The 20,479-nt window shown below is 43.5% G+C and overlaps 1 protein-coding gene across 4 annotated transcripts in view; it reads right to left on the bottom strand.

Annotated features, from left to right (window-relative positions):
• The window catches only part of F13A1 (coagulation factor XIII A chain), a 64,005-nt gene that overhangs the window by 24,208 nt on the left and 19,318 nt on the right, over window positions 1-20,479 (bottom strand). For 3 of the 4 annotated variants that reach the window (XM_075052335.1, XM_075052334.1, XM_075052333.1), the window contains 4 exons: window positions 16,849-17,100; window positions 10,069-10,187; window positions 4,423-4,530; window positions 1,728-1,902 (listed from right to left, as the gene is read on the bottom strand). In XM_075052335.1, coding sequence (XP_074908436.1) covers window positions 1,728-1,902; window positions 4,423-4,530; window positions 10,069-10,187; window positions 16,849-17,100 — 654 coding nt within the window. Of the gene's footprint in view, window positions 1-1,727; window positions 1,903-4,422; window positions 4,531-10,068; window positions 10,188-16,848; window positions 17,101-18,201; window positions 18,492-20,479 lie in introns of all 4 variants that reach the window. The other variant, XM_075052336.1, reaches the window with a different exon arrangement.

Below are 20,479 nucleotides of genomic sequence, written 5' to 3'. Positions count from 1 at the left end.
ATACAACCTCAGGCAGTGAAGGAAGTAGACATCTCTCAGGTTTTTTGGATGTGAGTGATTGCTCATTATCCCACTGCACCAGGAATAAAATGAACTATTTCATGCGTCAAAGGACAGAGCACCTGCCAGCACCTCCCCAAATCAAAACAGGTACCTCTCCAGATATATGAAAGAGAAGCAGAGAAACCTGAAACTGCATCCCCCATTGCAATGTGACAAGTGTGTGCCAGAAGAAGGCTAGGTGGTCAGAAGACAGCTTTATTTCCAAGGTCCTCACTGTTTTGAATAGCTTTTGAACTACCTCAAGTAACCAAAATGAGTTATGAAATTCAATTATCCAGATTGGAGGAAAATTATGTACAAAATGAAACATACATGTACAGAACAGGCAAAAATAAAGTGAAAACGTAGAGATGTCCAGGGCTGCCTGAGCATGAAGAACCAGTCTTGTAACTTGTCATTAATTATTCAATTTCGATGTTTGTTGCAGAAAATGCGTGATTAATATCCTTCATATTTGATAGAAGTATAATGTAAAGAGAAGTATAATGCTATTCCTTGAGACAGCAACATGTGATGGTATTGAGACAGATAAAAAAGAGAAAAGTTTCACAAAGACTTTTACTGTAATTTCCTTTTCACATCTTAAATACAAGCACGAAAGCTTAGACCTTCAACTGTGGCTGAAAAGTACTTGATGCAAAGTAGGCTCCAAGCCTGCAGAAATACCTGTTGTATCCCCCTGGTCCTAAGCTGATCTGGTCCTCCCAGGTTTGATACTTAAATGCATATGGTGTAAGTGCTTCTAACAAAGATCATCTGGGCTTAAGAAAGACACTTACCTTTACTTTCTGTTCAGCTTCTTCTATTGGCCAGTGCCATAAGTATAGAAACTGCTTGACTGGCTCTAGATTAGCACTTGACATAAGCACGGCTTCCAATGTCTGGTCCCCATTATCTGTATAATGCACATTTTTTACGCTCCCAGAGTCTTTCTTGACTGCAGTGTGTTCCAGTGTATTAGCAGATGATGTTGTTAGAAAGTGCTAGACAGTAAAAAATGGGACCAATCCAACATTGCTTTTCCTACTGGGTTTTACAACACGCAACATCCTGTTTGTGGCAACATTGGAACTCTAGTTTGAGCAAGTGTGTTCAGACTTAGCCTTGTAGTGCTAGACAATTCATAAACCAAGCCAGCATTTTCCTCATTGTTCTCGCTCACAAACTCCATAGAAAGTGTTAACAGTGCTCAGTAGACAGGTGCTGGGACAGCACACATCAATTTTGCTAGGAACAATCCTCAGTAGGTGTGATTTGGCCTTTCTGGAGCAGAAACACCACCACATATCCCATACTGGGTAACAGTTTCATGTTGCAGGTCTAGATGACAAACCCCCTGTTCATCTCCGATTTCCTAACAGAAATGTGGACTGTGCCAAAAGACTAACTTTCTCTCTCCCAAACTTACCCTCGTGAGTCAGTGAATATGTTTTACTGAACCAATAAACAGTTAACAGATTTGTGTGAAAGAGCAGTCGAACTGAAGGAGATGCCAAAGGTTTATTTAAAGACCATCTATTTTAGCCATGTATTTTTAAGTATCTTTACTATTTACTCCTGAACACTACAGAGCCAGGAAGTATTTTAGTCAGTTTAACCTAAAAGCTCTCCCTTGTTAGGCAAGAATTGCATAGCAGCGTGGAGCTTTTCTCACTGGTACCTACATGTGTTGAAGACACCAGCAAAGACCCAGCACTGGCCGTATCGCACGGGTTGCTTAGAACTGTAATACTCCAAGAGAATGTCCACGCTTCCCGTCCAGGCTGAAGGTGCGACACCGTAAGAGTACGTATTGTCCCAGGATCCAGCAATCACACCGTTATCATCCCTGGAGTTGATCTAAAGACAAAGGAAATGAGCATTAGGGATGTCAGAGACTGAATAATAAAGAGCTCTTTAACACAGCAGACAAAGATAGGATGGGAGAGACTGAATATAGCCAAGTTTAGGCTAAAAGACAGACAGAAATATTTAATTAAGAAGGCAGATGAACAGAACAATCTTGCTAAGGGCCAAGGATTCTCCATCACTGAACAACTTTGAATGAAGGTCAGACACTTAAAAATAATGGAGAGATAAAATCACCACAATGAGTATCCATGTTGCCAGTTTAGTAAGTTTTATTAACATTAAACATGCTTACTACTATGTATTTTTAATAAACGTGATCAGTTACACACTGATAAGCAAGCCTCAGAAATATTAAGCTAGATTCTTTCCTAACATCGTCTGTTTTTCTGTCTGTATCAGCCCAGAGATTTTAATAAAATCACTCTTGATTTACAGCAGATTGAGAGGAGAACCAGTCCACTGTTATTTTTAGAGTAGAAACTAATTTCTCCAGTCCAGCACACACGAAAACAAGAAGGAATTTGCTGTGTAAGTTTTCTCCTGGTAAGATTATACAAAGCAAGGAGTTTTGCTGACTAATGGCTATACTGATAGGCATTAACGAGCAATACATCTCCTAGCAGCAATTTGAACCAAACCAGTCGAGGCTGTGCAAAAAGCTCATTCGCCCTGTATCTTTTAATTATGCTAATGTGGAACAGCTACACACCAGCCAAATAAATCACAATTCTCATTTAAAAGCTTTTGGCTAGATTAACTACTGTTTTATAATTAGAAAATCGACTTCCTGTGAACCCTAGGACTGAATAAAGATAAGTATTCAGAGTCATAACCAAAGGGTTAAGGGGTTGTGCCCATCTCACTGTTGTAGGAGACATGCCAAGAAAAGAGGCACTTCAAGGACAAGGCAGCGTGTTGACCTTCAGGCTCTCCTCTGGCTGTAAAGAGAGGAAGAAGGGGGCAACTCTAACTGTTCTGCAATGTCAGGAAACCTTAGAATGATCCCAGAACGGGGGCACCTCCTCAGACAAACTCAGCTCTACCACATTTCAACTTGAGAAAGAATGAGGGTAAAGAACACAGATGGGACTTAAACACCTCTTGGCCACTTCTTACTGAGGTCCAGATTTCAGACGGCCAAAATTCCCACCCTATGGCCTAGTCCTGCAGATTAGACCTAAAGTCCATTGACTCCTGGACTTCCAATGGTGAATTTCTCCACTTCCCTAGAATGATTGAGTGGCTCAAAACCTAAGTAATATCCAAGCCCTCTTTGAGTTCATAAACTTTGTGCTATTCTGCCTTAAGGCTTCCATGGTCCCTGCATGAGGGACCTTTTACACCTACTAGCCCAGCAATGAGGAACCACATTCAATTCTCACTTCTGTCTGAAGGTCTGAAGTCACATTTCTAATGTCTTGGGTGAAAGAACTAACCAAAAGGTTAAAAGAGGAAGAGAAGTGGGGGTGTTCTCAATACTTCTTGCGGAAGCTATTCTATTTAATGTGATGGTATGCAATGTTCAGCATGTGGCACTGAGAGGCTGGAGATCCCATTTCAATGTCATCTAAGACAAAGAGCTCATTCTTGTAAAGCCTGGGAAAATGCTGTAACAAGTGGGTTAAAGGATCATCTGTCTCCAGCAGCCATTTTTTGTGGACAGTCTATTTTAGTAGCTGACTTGGGAGAACATCTAATGACACTAGCTCAATGACTGGAGTATTATTCTGGGAAGTGGAAGGCATCAATTCAGACATCTATAAGGCAGAGGAGTGGACTCAGCCTCTGCCTTCCTCATCCTGGATGAGATGTCCATCTTGAATATTAGGGATGGGGTTGCTCTTGTACCCACAGCATGACTCCTGGTGCCTAGCAGCTGCAAAGAATGTAGAGATATGGAAAGTCTTCTCCTTACTCTTTGCTTCTGGTTATTTTAGGTACTTCCATTCTGAATGGGGTAAGTTTTGTGGACTCCATGTTTAGGACAGCTCTCACAGTGTTTTCTTCTGGGGCCAAGGTAGCTCACATAAATATTCTCAGCCTGATTAGGCCATTCAGGGCTTAAAAATCAGACACAGTAACACCCACCATTGCAGTGTCTTAAGACCCATTGAGGTTAGTGCTGGAGTCCACATGAAGTTTCTCAGTTCCCCATCCAAAATTCCACTCATTATGCTGCCTTACTGTCCATGGCAGAAATAGCTTTCTTAGCTATCTCAGCTACTAGAAAGTGAGCACAGTGTCACAAGAAATGCTACCATGCCTGGAGTGCAATGTCTAAAAGCAGTTTTACTACCAGTGAGGTACCATTCTCAGGAAAAGGCGATGAGCAGACATAAGTATTTCACCTTTAGCCGAGTGAAATAAAATACCAGACCCCAGAGGTCAGAATGGACAATTGATCTGGCACCTGTTGGAGTGAGCACATTGGGGCAAGAGGGCCAGTTAAATAAGCCTGCCTTTGATTTATGAGTTGCTTCTGACACATATTAGGCATCCATTACATACCACTGCAGAGGCAACACGGCAGATTTTGATTGGGTTTCCACGCCCAGAGAGCTCCAGTTCTGCCTTGTCCATCAGGAACAGGCAAGCATCCAGAATGTCTTCTTCAAACTAGATAAAAGAAAATAAAAAGGGAAACAGAGGGAAAATTGAGTCACTTTTTATTCTGGAAAGCAAAGGCAAAGTTATCTTTCGTTACTGTTATAATAGCTGATCAGCTTCAAAATTAGCTGGTCAAGTCAAAGTTCCACATTTAAAAATACAAGTTTTGTTCTAGAATAATTGCTCATGTATGGTAAAAAAAAGTGAGTGGTTGTGAGGGAAAAGAGAGTGTAATTTTCAGTTCAATCTCAGTCCAGTTTCCAGAAGGTTGAAATGACAACACAGCCTTTCTGACAGGACATAAAATTTTAAGTGCTAACAAGTATATAATAGGAAGATAGTATAATAATAACTACAAGAAGCTAGTCTGCTCGTGAAGGACTTCATGTCCTTCACAGATTCCAGACCTGTTAATTTCAGGACTTCTCTGACACAGCCAATGCAATGCTGGGAAGTTGAACAATAAGTGGTTTGCCAACGTTAATTTGAAGACACTTACATTTTAAAATTAATTTTTAAATCTGTCTAAAATTGACAAGCCAAAAGCTGACTATACTGATTAATCCTGGTCTACAAAACTTAGACATCAAAAATACCAAGTGACCTAAAGTAGTCTTCTTCAAAAATAGTGAAAAGGTACAATTTCTTCGATCCAGCATGAACAAGCACAAGAATGAATTGAGGGCAGAGGTGCCTAAATAGACCAGAAATTATTTGTCACAGAACTTGCCCTGCAATGTATTTCATTTTCCTTAGGAGAAACTGCATAGCAAAGGAAAATACCTCTGTCCCCTGGAAAACAGTAGGAGACAGGGAAACGCACAGTAATAAAACTAAAAAAGAAAATAAAATTAGTATCTTCTAGATACACAATCTTATATTAACATTCAAGGCTGTGACAGAAACTCCACGGAGCTTGTCCCCTTGCCATGTTAGGTGTTATGTTCTACACTTGCATCCGTAAAGATACGATTCACGCTAACAGGATTTTTGCTCTCATGGTGCTACTAGAGTTGGATTGATTTTGCAACTGTCTCCAGCCTGGCTTAGGCCTCCTTGGCAGACAAGGGCAATCTGAGTTTTGCCTCCTGAAGAAAGTGAGCAAGAGCCCAGCCCAAGCTGCTGCTTTGGCAGCCCGGGGAGAGGCAGAGGAGAAGGAAGAGTGAGGCCAGAGAGCTGAAAAGGAAGCCCCAAAGAGTCAAGACTGCTGCTGATGCTGCAAGGAAGATGGGAGGGATGGGGGTGACATCCCAGGCAGCAGCCAAGCTTTGGCAGAAGCCAAGAAAGCAGAGGCACCACTGTGTTTCACCACTCTCAGCCATGTCCTGGCCAGGGAAAGTCCTTTTCTTTGCCTCTGTCTCAAGCCTGCCTGTCTCTCATTGCTCAGGGTACCACAGCCGTATGGATCCTTTTCAGCAAACATCCGCCAAGGCAGCACACCTCTCTTCTCATCACCCACACTTGCATTGGATTACTTTCTCTGGAGCAGACATTCACTAGTGAGTAACACCTTATAGTCTGAGCAAAACTGAATTCATGGTGTTTGGGCAAATAGGGAAAGAGGCATCAGTGTTTCCCAGAGACCTACTCCTAATATTGTATCATCCCTGGGAAGCTGAATAATTGCATGGTAGACTCTCCAGTCCACTCCACTGGTATGTGATGTAAATAATCTTGGGTGAATAACCATGCTGTGGAGACCCTCCTTCTCAAGGAGAATGCTCACAACAGATAATGTAAACTCCGGGCCCTCATAGCCGTCCTTTCTGCTTCAAGTTCACTTTTCTTCTGATCTGGCCCAATGATTTATCACTTTCACCAGGATCAAAATCTGCTTTCTGCAGTTTAAGTCATCAGCAGTGCCCAAGACCTGAGTTAAATCAATAAGAAGTTTACCCTGCAAATTAAATCTTTCTCATCTACAGTTTATGAGACACCGTCGATCTTGCCAGCATATACAGAAAGAATAAAGAGGAAAGAAATTGCTGTCAGGGTTGTTACCTTCCACCTCAGCATTTACAAAATGACATGAACGCTTGTGAAATAACTGGATTAACAGAAGAAGAGATAGGACAAACTGTAAAGTCTAGCTGCCTTATGCTGCTGCAGTAGTGTATGTACGATAGCCTTAACTCTAAAGCCAGTTTTGCCCTTCTTCACTATCCAGGGATTTAAAACCATTAAATCAAACTAAATCAGTGTCCTGTTCTTGTATTGGCATGAAAATGCTATCTAGAAGGAAGTGGAATAGAAACATAGCACTTGTAAGGCTGGACACCCTTGAAATGTCAGGCGAACCAGAGCAGCAGCAGGCAGCCAGGACAGGGGAGTGAACTTGGGCCAGGCTCAGGCACTGCCTGCCCATCACAAGGTGAAATGGAAATAAACCAAATTCAGGACCAAGAAACTTTGGCAGAGCCACCTGGGAAAGACTGCAGGTGGAAAACAAGGCATGAGAAAACACACAGGCAGAGATTCTGTCTGCCCACAGATGTGCGTTGTGTTACAGAGCAATACGTTCAGATGGGTTGGCCTTCAGTGGGCATCCTCTTTCATGCTAACCTGTTTCTAATAGATGACCTTCCATTTAAATCAAAGTAAGAGGGGCTGTATCACCTTTTGCACCAGTTGAATTAGGGCTGTATTTCTCACAGTCAGTTGCAGGCAGATGTGATCTCACGTTGCCTACAGTCTGATCTGACCAAATGCACGTGCTAAAATTACATTTGCACAGCGGGCTGCAAAGCTAATGCAGCTCAACATGTGGACATGAGACAACTCAGGACGGCAACAAGAACTCTATGCCCACCTGTTTTATTTTATTTTTCTCATAAAAACCCAATGTTAAGTGATCAATATAGCATTCAACTTCTGATCTTTCTCAGCTAGAGAATTCCTATGTGCCTAGATTTCTTCCAAAGTCAGACTTCCCCTGAATCCCCTGTGGGCTTTTGTGAGTGACTGGCTATTTACGCTTTCTTAGAAGAAAGGAATCACAGTCATGTTACAAGGAACACCTCCATCCTCATTCATTACAGCTATGTTTCAACTGGTCTGTTGTTTTTTTCTTCCTTGGTCCATTTTTCTTGCCTTTCCTCCTCTCATGTTGATGCTGCTCATTAAAGACAGCAGCTGTGAGAATCATCTCCCACTAGTAACCCAGTTTTGAACTGTATGTTCCTTTTTAATTTAGAACCTGAGTTAAAGCTTCCAGCTGTCATTGTTCAAGGCAATTTTTTAGCCTAAGTTTATTACCGTGCACAAGTCTATCTGTATTTTTTTATATGACCATATACCTTTCACCTCTATGACTGTATGTGGCCTTATACTTTTTACTTACACTGTTGTACAGGGCTATATATCATAAAAACCAAATACATAATATAGGCCTTGCTGCTAGTATTTTTACTCATTCACAGCAATGCTCTTATTCTTAACATCTGGAATTGCTGAAAATGAGGGAGGTGCATGTTTTTAATGGTTGGAAATTGTCAGGGTAAGATCAGGAACATCATGTCTTCCATCTCACTGGAAGTGAGGGAACCAGAAGAATATTTCTCCATTGCTTTGCAGTTTGAGATGTCTGTTACACCCATACAAAATGATTGATTCCATTAAAACTCTTAGCTTGGGCCCCCTTAGATACATCTGCCACACTCAGTTTTCACACAGGCAAGTGATAGCAGAAGGTGCACCACAGTACAGTGTGGAAATCAGGTCCTCCAATTTCAGACAACACAGGAATAAAGTACTTGACAAAGGGCTATGGAACAGCCCTAACCTCCCAGACAGAACTACCTCCTAGCAAAACCAAATAAATAATGCAGTTTCTCAAGGGAGGCTGGTGTTTGTGTCAGGAAGGTGCCAGATTTGCAGAATATAAGCACCTCAGGCCAAGCCACCATAGGCCATTAATTTAGCATCTTAGAACATAAATCCAGCAGCTGGTTTAAGCAGCACCTTCCACCTCCAGCCACTCATTCCCCTCTCTCCCTCCCCCTTACATCTGTCACGGAATGAATCCTAAATCTAGGAACAGAGCAAGCCCAAAAAATAACCCGGGAGGGGAAAAAAAAACCCAACCAAGGAGATGCTTATTCAGCTAGATCAGCTCTCCAGTCTGATTCACTGCATGGCTGCACAAGCACTTGCAGGGGGAAGGAAGGACCAGGAGGGGGCATTTTTGGTCAACTTAAATGCACACCCAGCTTTGGCCTCCGGATCTGGTTCCACATCTCTTATATCAGAGGCACCATCAGCTTGTGGCATTGCTCCCCTCCTCCCCCCTTCCCCCACCCCTTATTTAAGGGTTATTTTTGTCTCAGTCAGGATGACAGTCAGACCCCGCAAACAACGGCACTGACACAACCAAAGGAATGGTGCAGAGGCAGGAACTCCCTAAGGCAGTGCTGCCGCAGGAAAAAAAAGATGAAATTGTACCCTTAAATAAGGAAACAAGAGAGACGTGAGTTCAAAGAGCTCTCCAGGGCAAGCACACTGGCAATCCATCCAGCTCAACCTCTGAGACTGTCTTTAGCTGAGGGAAAGAAAGCAAAGCAAGAAGGCCCCTTCTGCAAGGCTGCGCTGGGGAGGTGCCAAGAAAACTGAATGGATCCGTCACCATAGCATTAAGGAAATACTTCAATACGTTCTTAATTGTGCTGCTGTGAAAATCCAAGAGGTGAGCTGAGCAGAGTTCACCGTGTCCAATAACTGTCCGTTGGAGCACCTCTGAGTGACAGCCAGGGTTAGCTTTGCTCATTTTGATTCTGCTTGTTAATGCCTTTTTCCTGTTCTCACACAACAACTTAACTCTTTCATCCCGTAGGGATTTGCAGGCTGGTTAGTGCTTACGAACAGATTGAGGTAAAATAAGCAAGCAGTAAGTCTGATGTTATTGAAGGCACACCAGTACCGCACACCAGCCTGGCGCGGGGTGTTTCCCACTGCCTGCAAGAGGCCACTGGAGACTGATGTTGTCAAGTCCAGGCAGCAAAGGGAGGGGTTTCCCCCCTTTGTCACTGTGGTGAGGAAATTTAAAACTCTGGTATTAAATCCCAGTTTGTCATAGGAACCAACCCTGTGACGAGCTGACCCCCAGGAAGATCAGCATTCTTTCCACCAAGCTGCTAAAACTAAAAGGAAGCATCAAAAAGCAATACCACCTATTGCCGAAAAATGGAAAGAAAAAAAATAATCTTCACTCTTTCACCAAATTGGTTTGGTCCTGAAGTAGCAACAACATAGCATCAGAAATACTGTTGCACTGTGGAAACCTCAGCTAATGATTAGAACTTTCAACAGGCAGCCTCTTAGTATCTGAAATATGCTCCTAAAACAAAACCTTTAAATACTAGCTATTATAACATTGCTTTTCTGGATTAGGCATATACCCACTTCATACAATTTTAAAATTATGCCCCTCGTCTTTCTGAAGGAGACACCAATAATGCACTTCAGAGCCCACAGTCTCAACCACAGTCTGGTGTCAATTAAACTCACTTGCTGTCCTACTGGGAGCAGCCAGAGAAGGTCTAAATAGCTCACCTGACCATAACTCCAGCTTCTCACTTTTATCTCGTTGATGTTTCCATGGAAAACAATACCAACATCATTCAGGACATATTCTTCTCTTTCCTTCTCATCATCCAGGTACACGGCATCCTCTGCATCAGTTTTCCAAAAATAAATGTTAACACAGTTGCTTAGTTTTCATATAGGACAGATAAAAAAAATCTTAGCATATAATACAGTCATCTGATGAAAATTACCCCTCTTCCATCAAACAAAGCATTACTTGCTTCAACAGAGTAGAAGAATAAGGAGGTAGTGACCTCAGTTAGGAATATGATACACAACTTAAAAGCATGCAAGATACAAAAATGCTGACAACTCCTGCCTGTTTTCTCAGGATCTGTAAAGTACGATTAAAATGTCACGTCTTATCAAGAATTTTATGATTACCGTGTACCACTAATTTAAAAGTTGGAGCACCATGACGCAATTCTGCATCCATACAAACAGATCAAAGAACAATTTCAAACCTATTAATGTTAATGGAAAACAGCTCAAGTCAAAGAAAAATCTGTAGTGCACTAAAAAAAAGGAATACAGTTTTTATAGTGTATTAACAGAAGGGTTTGATTGCTTTTTCTGTACATAAGTTATTGACTGGAGTATGCCTCCTCCATGTATCTTGACTGGCCAGCTAACATGAGGAGACATTCAAGTGTCCAAGTGAAAACTGTAAGTAAATGGAAGACATCTTTATCAAAATATATACAAAGGGTATATCCTAGATTAGTTTTATATCAAGAGTCAAGAGCGTATGCGTGGACCCTTACCCTGCAAACATGATTCACATACATAAATAACCCATTATTAGTATTTATAAATAACCCTGAATGACATGAAACTATTCAGATATTCATAGGTAAGTATGAAGTAGGTCGTGATTCTGTGACGCTAGAATAGTTGAGGATTTCTTTCTTGTGCCAATACTTGTATTTGGAGACTAAGAGATACTGCTTAACCATTAATAGTCTGGGAACTGATTAATTTGAGGAAATCAGTAATGTGGTACCAGATAGCAAATTAAAGGGAAGCAATAACCTCTAATAGTTTGATATGAGCAAGTACAAAACTACCACTCACTACTGCCATAGCAGATTTTTTCAGCATCCCACTACAAATTACTATAGGATCATTTCACTTTTAAAAGCCTATTGATTTGTTATATTTTGTTGAAATGCAAATCAGATTTGTACTTCCTTGTAAACATCATCCTCAAAAGCTTCTTCATTTGCCCATAAAACTGCAATTTGGCTGAAAATAAGCTCAAATAGGAGCCCTCTGAAAAAAACAATGGCAAAACTCACACTGGCTTCAGCTAGGTGAAGGGTTCTGCCAGTCTATGCACCTGACCCTGCTGGAAGTTTTGTTTTCTATGAAGATATATTTATATCTCTATGTCTATACATACAGAAGGGATTATGCATAGGTATGTGACATAATGACCTCCACACTGGTGTGCAAGGAATGGTAGGGAGCAGGTGTTAGATGCAAGAAACTTTTATTGCATTTGAGGACATCAGTGCTTGCTAATTATGCTTTTGACAGGGTTGCTGTACAGGCGCTGCAGACTACCTCCGAATCTGAGCAAATAAAGAAGCGGCAGGTTTTATTGGGTTTTCCCTAAGGCAGGCAGGTCTGAGACCCTCTCTTGCATTTGGTGGGGTGCTGGTATTCACCCAGTTTCTGAGGGCTGGGCCATCCAGAAGTTTCTTCATAGGCTTGTCACTACCCATGACCTAGTCAACCTGCACCCAGGCACAAAGCGGAAGATCACAAGTTTATTATATTCAGAGACTACCAGGTGCAAGAGAGCGTTAAAACTTGACAGTGAATCAAAAAGCTGCAGTTATTTATGCCAGCAGGGACTCTCATACTTACAAAACTGTATATTACATGACTTTTTTGAGATCCAACTCCCAGCTCAAAACAAGTTCTGTGTAACATCCCACTAAAAATGTTGCAGATGTTACAGATCATCTAGGCTCTGTTTCATTAGGCTGGATCTGCCCGATTTGCTGATTGAACAATTATATGCATTTTCTCACTGAGCTTTGGATTTTATTAAAGCATGTCCATACAAATGGTACAGAGAACTCATTTAAAGAAGAATTCACACCTTCTTCTGTACAGTTACGCATTCAGTGGAGTGTGTACATATGCCTTCTTGACAGCTGTTGTTTTCTTTCGGGGATTAAAAATACCAATATTGATCTGGTTGGTATCAATTGAGATGCTTATGTTATTTCGAGACTGCATGATCTTTGCTAAATCAGATGAAAATTGATTAACTTCTCTGTCAATTATTTTAAAATATTTGTGGTTTTTGAGAAAGTAAAAAGGGCTTCTGCGTTTCACAGAGAAGCCAGCTGTTTTGATTTTTGACAGCTTTCACTACCCTTGAGACTGTTTAGAAGAAAATACGAGGCATTTGTGACTACTTTGATGCTAAGCATGCTCTACATAGTACAACTCCTAATTATTTTGTGCAAGTGGAGGCTCACATCTGACAAACAGAAGAATTCCACAGAAATGTGCTGGGTTTGTTTGTTCTTTTTCTCTAGCAGTTTAGGGGGTTTTTTTGCTCACTTCTTTTATCCTGGGAAATTACTAAGACACTAGCAATGCTACAAAGAAGCAAATTAGCCTCTATGCTTCTCTGTTTGAAGATGGATAAGGTGAAAATACACTCCGCATGAAGACAGTACTCCAGGTGAGGAATCCCACTGAACACAGGCTCCTTGTAACAGAGTTGAGGAGTGCAGAGCCGCCCTTTCAATTTGGGAAGGTGAATAAGCATGAGAGGACCCTACCCAGTATGGGGGGACCCCATCGCCAGCACAGCAACTGCCTGGAGTTGGAAATGCTATTTCTTCATGCAGACGGTGACCGCTGAGCACAGCAGCACCAGCAGATGGGTGGAGGTGGAAGCAGCAGGCTTGCCCTGAGCACCCAGCCTCCCTTCAGTGCACTCCTGTGGGAATCCAGGAATGCTGGAACCACAAAATTCCCAGGGCTCTAGCTGGGTAGAGGACAGCATTGTGGCAAACCCAGAGCTGCAAGAGCTAAATACGGTTATCTACAAAACCCACTCCATCCAGGACCAAGATCACCATGCTGCCTTGCAACTACTAGTGCTTGCCTACATTAATGTAGAAAAAGGATGAAGCTCTGTGTGAATTTTACACACGTGAATCTGCGATACAATAGATCAAATTTAAGATTTAGCTATAAACGCAAGAAAATATTACTGGGCCAAATTTGGATGACTAGGAACATGTGAGAGGAGTCCAAAGTCAACTACATTTTACTAATCCTCAAACCATATTAGGACATTTAAGCAGGAGAAATGTGCAACTGACTCGGTAAAGTTGCAATATATTCAATTGCTTAAATACAATGCACTTTGCAGGAGGCTTGGGCGAATGAAACACACACCTCAGCCCACAGAGTCTGTAGCTCACTCGGATACACTGTGCATCTCCACCTGTGACAGAGCCACACAAGCCAACGCAAGGTCTTTTCCTGCTAAGCACTGAATGTTCCCCAGCAGAATGTTGCTGGGACTCAGCACCTCCTCAGAAAGAGCTCACAATATCCAGATCAAAGGGGCCCTTCTCTGCTTTCATGTAGTCTGATACTGCTAAGAGTTAAGTTAAATTCCAAGAAGTTATCTGTAACTACTTGCCATTTGTATCTTCTGTTTCAGAACTGAAGAGGGCTCTGCATGCCCAAAAGCACATCTGTTTTTCCCAACTATGTCAGCTGGCGGAAGAAAGGATGTTGCCTCTCCTCACAGGCTTTACCTTGCTTATTAAGTAATGCAAATTTCACCTGAGTATCTGAAACCTCAATCCACTAGCTTGCTGGATTCCCAGATGTTTGGGACTGGTGTATGTCATTTTGCAGGATCAGGCCCTACATCTAAAGTTTTCTTGGTGATCAGCCTTAAAGGTAGCTAAGGGGACTAAAACACGTAAAAGCACCTGATGATTTTGGAAGCAAAGTACTCTGTAGCTTGACTGGTAAAGTATTCAAACTTGTTCTGAAACAGCAGAAAAAAACCCGCATACCTGGCTGGGAAGATATGTCAAAACTGAACTACAGTGAAAAAAGGAGTAATAAGAAAGGGCATAAATGCCTCTGTCTTAAAGAAAAGCTGATACTGACACATTGATGTTTCTCCAAAATGATGAGTCGGAAATCTGCGCTAGACACTGACAGAACCCATACTCTGCTCCCTGCTATAACAATCCCCATTCATTCCCAGCATCAGCCTTCTCTCTTTTTAATGAGGCTTTTCACTCAGACTTTTCTGCTTAGCTATTAACCCAGCAAACAAGTCTAGGAGATTTTCAAACTATTGTTTTCTCTGCACTTTAACTGCCTCAGTTTTTATACCCTTTTGTCATTCCACTGAACAATTTTTTCTAGCCAGGGGATAACGCATGCAGAAACAGTCCCTGGTTTTCTAACACAAGGAAAGGGCGAAAAGGCAGATATAGGAGCCAATTAGCCCAAACTACCTAGGAGTAAAAGTAGGGGCAAGAAATGAGAATAAATCCAAATCCAAATGAAACATGGAGAAAACGAAAACTACAATAGTCAGCAAGGGACAGGACCTGAAGTCATTGAGACACACCTGAACATGTAAGCTGGAGACAGAAATGTGTTTCTCCAGGGGCGACCCCGAGTTGCCTCCCCTGGGACTGGGGGCACACAGCACATCCCTGCTGCCCAGGGACTCTCTTTTGCTTTCCTGAAGCAGAGCTTTTCCATCGGCCTTGCCGATGGCTGCTGTCAGAGGCAACTGCTGCATGTCTTGCTCCCTGCAGGTTTGCTCCCATGCTGTGGTTTTAATCTTGCTGGCTTTTGGCTCCATTCAGCTCAGGTGGGAGGGAGGGAGGGCACAGGAGAGCGCAGCACCCGTGTGCCATGAACAGAGACAGATCAGTCAGCACACTGGGCTAGTGCAGAAGGAGGTGTGAAGAAGGGATTGATTTTCCCCTTCCCACTCCCTGACCAGCACCAGCCTGTGTAGTCCCAGTCACACCACAGTGGGGTAGTCAAGCCCCCACATTGCATTTTTTCTCCACATTAGGGCTGCATGCAGCCCTAGCTAGTTGTGTGCTAGTCATGAGGCAACCTGAAGCAATTTAAAAAGCTTTTTTGGGGGGGTTTATCCCTTTCCAAGGAGGTGCTGAGCCACTACAGTCACTGTGCTGGCTAACAAACTGGCTGTTACGATACTCAGGACTAAAGCCAAGGGATGCTCTACCTTGGGGCGGAGAATCGCACCTCCCTAGCTGGTGCTGTGACAGACCGATGATGCCTTCACAAACCTTGAGCAGTTTTGTCTGCTCACCAGTGGGTCATATCTTTGGCAATGATTCTCCTCTTTCTGTTACACACTCTCCCTCCTCTCCCAGACTAAACTCTTAGCGTGCTGCTCTGATGTACCTACCTCTATACTGCCTTCAGAAGTATCTCACTGTGTTGTGGGGCCTTGGGCCCTGCCCTTCCCTCCTGTTCCTGCTTAACTAACTCTGCTTTACTCAGCATTAACATATATCTTCCTAAATAATGCATAAGCTAATCATTGCTTATATTCCCTTGGACCAGGGGCAAGTAATGAATTCAGCACAAATCATTCGATGTACTGACAGTAGTGCAGCTGAATAATGGGCTCTATTAATAACACTAAACTTACTCGTCACTCGATAGGATGGCCCTTCTTTCATATGGGATTATTTGATGCAAATACTCTGGTAAAAAAAATTGAAAGATGAAGGAGGGTAGTGGGAGAATATTAAAGTTAACTGGTGACCTAAATATATAGCAATATGTATGACTTGGAGCCTTACAAGTGTCAGAAGCTCAGACACAGTGCTATAGCCTGTCAATAGGCTGAGCCAAACATCTCTGGTTCTCCTTGCGCTCTCCTTAAAGCCACACATGGAGTTCATTAGGTAAAATACAATTCTGCCAGCATAAGCGCTGATTTTACCCAGGATCCAGGGAGATTTAAAAAAAATAAATTGTTCTTCAACCCACTGGATTATAAAAAAAGGCTTATTTGCAAAATGTTCTGTTCCTCACAGAGGACAGGGTTGCTGGTGATTAGTCACCACTAAAGGGGTAGTTATAAGGGCAAATATCGTGTAGCAGCGGGAAGGCACCACCAGTGATGCCACAGCGGCTGATGCCACCCAACCTGTGCAGGAGCAGCAGCTCCCATTGAATTCCTGGAGGCTTTCGGCTGCAGATGTTCAATCCTAAATGTGGCAATCAGCAATGTAACTCAACAGAGTATGGGATGCTGCCACATCCTGCCGCACACCAAATCCTGGAAAAAACCATGCCCGTATTGACTTGTCAGTTTAAGGCACACACACGCAGGCAGGAGGCTCACACTGATGCCCACTGAAGTCGAAGCAAAGCCTCGGAGTATATTTACTACTAGAAACGGAGCATTATCATGCTGCCTGAGCTGGTAAACAGGCTTGGTCTCATAAAACTGCGGACTGCAGCTACAGCACAGGCACAGGTCTGCAGCATGGAGTCCCACTCACGCAGGGCTATTCCCCAGCCTGAAAGACTTGCCTTTTGGCAGAGTTACTATGCAATTTCCAGATCCAAACTGGCCTGCCTCCAACCTCCTCGCTACCAAGCTCCGCTTCCTGGCCCACGCCCTCCCAAAATCCGACGAGCCCACCAGCAGAAAATGTGAACCTTTGACTCTGAGAAGGTACTTACGCTGGCACCAGGGATTGAACAGGATATAAGTGTCAGTCGCGGAGTTTCTGTGTGTCCGGAGGATGCCAAAGGGAGTCCAGACAGCAACATACAGGCGAAACTTCCCAACGATGCAGGTGGCAGAGGACATGATGGACAAGCGGATGGAGTTGTTCTCCTTGTGGGTAACCTTGGCTCCCCACTCGCCAGGTTTCAGCACATCACCTACTAGGATCGGGATGTAGGTGCCTTTGTTTTGCTGTGGGTAGCGACCTGGAGAGAGAGGTGAAGAGGTTCACCTTGTTTTGACCGTTTCTTCATTTCCTGACAGTCCTCTATTCCTTTGTCTTATTTTCAACAGAGGTGGCAAGTTTTTAGTGGGCAGAAACCACCTCCCTCCCTCATTGCTACACACAGTGCCTGGTCGCTTGACAGTACAGCCACACAAATACATGCAACACCTCCCGGCAGGCAGCCTGTGCAGACACCCCAACCTGTCTCACTCCGGAAAGCTTCAGTCCCGCTGGCTTGGGCACTGCCAGGAGTGTAGCCCGGGCAGCATGAGCAGGGGCTGTCCTTGCTCCTTGCCTTGGTGACAGCTACGTTGTTGTTAAGTTTAGGTAAGAGCCCCTTCCGCAGTTCAGATGCACCCACCACCCTCGTCGCTAGCATGCAAGTGCCCACTGGGGCACAGACATGGGTTTCGGGGCTCTTTAGCAGAGCAGAACCTTGTTCTTCTCACTGCACTACTGTGCTGACAAGCAGAGACCAAGCACTCTTTCATGCAAGCTCACACAGATGGAGGAAATACAAGTCAGGTCCACCCACAGATACCTACGCTCAGTTCTTCCCATGCGTCCACTCCTCATGGACAGAGTGGGAACCAGCTCTGGATATCCAAAGTATAGATGAGCATATCTGGGCTGGATAACCAAACCTCCTCTGCAAGCAATGGGTCCCAAAGTATGACACACCTCCAAAGCATTGCACGTAATAGTCTACCTCATAGTAAGACAAATCATAGCCCAGAGAAGCCTGTTTTACTCTGCCAACTGTAAAAAGCATCTAGACAGATAGGCTACATGTAAACATGTACACTGCCAGGATTCAAAGTTATATGTGAGGATCCACCCTTTGAGCCTGATGTAGAGCCAAACTGTATCTGGAAGCCAACCAGCAGTATAGACAGAAAAGACACTTGTGAGAAGGCTGAGTTCCTTATCTCATTCTCAAATCTATTCTTTGTTTTATATTTTAGGCTGAAAGTCAGACTCTCTCTTTCAAAAATAGGGTAATGAAAAGCAACGATGGCAGACAGAGAGACAGACTTCTATATTTTTCATTCCTACTGTTTAAGAACAAAATTAAACTCACAAGGGCGTTGATTTTCCTGCTTGCTTATTTTTATACAGCTGATGTAGAGATAATCCCAGATCTGAACACTGCTACATTTTGGGAAAGGACAACTCCAGCTTTGAATCTGAAGCTTGTGAGCTGCCACGACATCCGTGTTTCTAAGAAATCTGGAGCTATTGTGCTTGGTGCACATGAATTTCCGTTTTGCAGATGTTCAGCGCACATAAATGGCCCACTTTGTTGGCCAGGGTTGCTGTAACCCATGAAATCCATTCAGATCAGTGAGGGCTGCAACAGAAGGGAAAGACCTGCAGAAGAAGATAGGACTAGAATAAGAGAGCAAAATCAATAGAAAACACTAGAAGATAAAGCACTGGACACTTCAAATATAAGCCATCAAAGGAAAGCCAGTCTAGAGAGAAAAGCCTATAGAGGTAACAGAGATGAGAGTCTTGCGCCTGCTAACAATTGCGATCTGAGAGCTGAACGGATTCTTGTTCTTTGTTGTGCAACTGGGTATGACCCAGCTTGCCTCTACTGTTGATATTTTACCTCTAGTTTTGACATAATTGTTTTTTAAAAAAGCAGTCCATGCAAACAAAGCAGCAGAGCAAACCAAGTAATTGAACTGACATCCCTGAAAACCATTAACAAGTGCTACTTTTAAAAATACCTCCCTTGCCTCCTTCAGAAAAGCGGGAGGAGGGAGAAATTACTATTTTAATGTGGTTAGGAACTGACATTGTTATCTTCACTGGAAGGTGCACATCAGTGTAGGAGCCTGTCGGGGACAGAAGGAGCTGTGCTCTGGCAGGAACTTGGCACCACCATGTCCCTGCACACCACATGCACGTGGGGAGGCTGCAGAACCACTCCCCAGTAAACCTGCCTGTAGGAACCAGATAGGATCTCAAAGAGGCTGTGAGGCCTTTACAAGACATCCTTATGGAAACCCCATCACTGCCACCTCATAGCAGGTTTGGCAAAGTACCAGCCCTCTGGTATTCTCACTTTTCTGAAGCCCTAACTTGCAAAATTCCATTTACCCTTCCAAACAGGGGTCCCTTTTGCATGCAAAGCCACAAGACACCCTAATGTGCCTGTCGCTTGTCAAGGGAGAACCTGTAGCTGCTGCTGAGGAGTATACAAGGTCCTTTAAGCCCAGAGCCCTTGCATGGCCCACACAGCTGCTCCCACGCTGTACGAGAGAGAGGTCACTGCATTATCTTGCTCACCCATGAGGAGAAGGTGCTCTGGGGTATTGCCTGCATCCCTGCAGGCAGAGCAGAGATGCCAGGGAAGGAATATCCTAGAAGTCAGGATAATTTGCAGATGTTATAAACAATAAACACAAGAGAACATTGTTTGCTTCTGACAGTGAGTACGGTTCAGTGCTCGCTAATGGTTGCATAAAGCCTGAACCCACGAGGAAGCCTGGGAAGATGGGCAGAGCCCTCAAGAGCATAGTGAGCAACTTCCAGTGTTTTATATGAAGAGAGGACAGGTTCCCTAATCTTCTGAAACAAAAACTGAAATGCAAATGGAAGAGCAAGGGAATTGTTACTTCTGACAGGAGCTTGCGGAGCTGAATTGTAATGGCACATCTAGACATCTGACAGCACCAGCCACACTAGTCTCATATATGCACATCTGTTGTCTTGATAATAGAGCGCTATAAAGCTGAGTAACTTTGGCATTACATGGTAAGGTTGCTGGCAAAATAATCCTTACATAGGTTCAGTACAATGTTTATCAACATTGTAGGGAAGTCCTCTCAGGATGGCTTGGCCATTTGACTTTTATCTACATCTTGAGCACGTATTTCTAGCTGCAGTGGAAAAGTAGGGCCCATTTGGGCTCATAGCTGGGATATCTGTAAGATAGATATCTCAGAAGGGATGACATGCAGTGGTGATTTCATTCTCTGGGTTAGAGTCTCTACGGAAGAAGATTCAATGTTACCCAAAGACTCATTATCAAAAGCCTGTGAATGCCTGGCAGAGCGCTCTCTGCAGGGTCTCTGGTGTTAACCCAACCCACAGAGAGGCAGGAGGGTGTTTGGGTGCATGTCAGGACCAGGAGCCATGTAGAGAAGATAAGATAAACTCTTTTTATGCTGACAGGAGGGTGCTTCTGCCAGCAGCATCAGCTGGCTCAGGATCTCTCCTGCTCTGATTTGCTCCAGGAGTTGGCAGCCTGAACCACGCTCCACAGCCAGTTCTTTGTGGTTGCCTCACTCCCCGATGCTCACGTCTGCTTTGGGTGTAAGAGGCCCTGGCCCTCACAGGAGGACATT

This window comes from Buteo buteo, chromosome 20, assembly GCF_964188355.1.
Source record: "Buteo buteo chromosome 20, bButBut1.hap1.1, whole genome shotgun sequence".
Lineage (NCBI taxonomy): Eukaryota > Metazoa > Chordata > Aves > Accipitriformes > Accipitridae > Buteo > Buteo buteo.
This window is presented reverse-complemented; position numbering and strand designations above follow the sequence as displayed.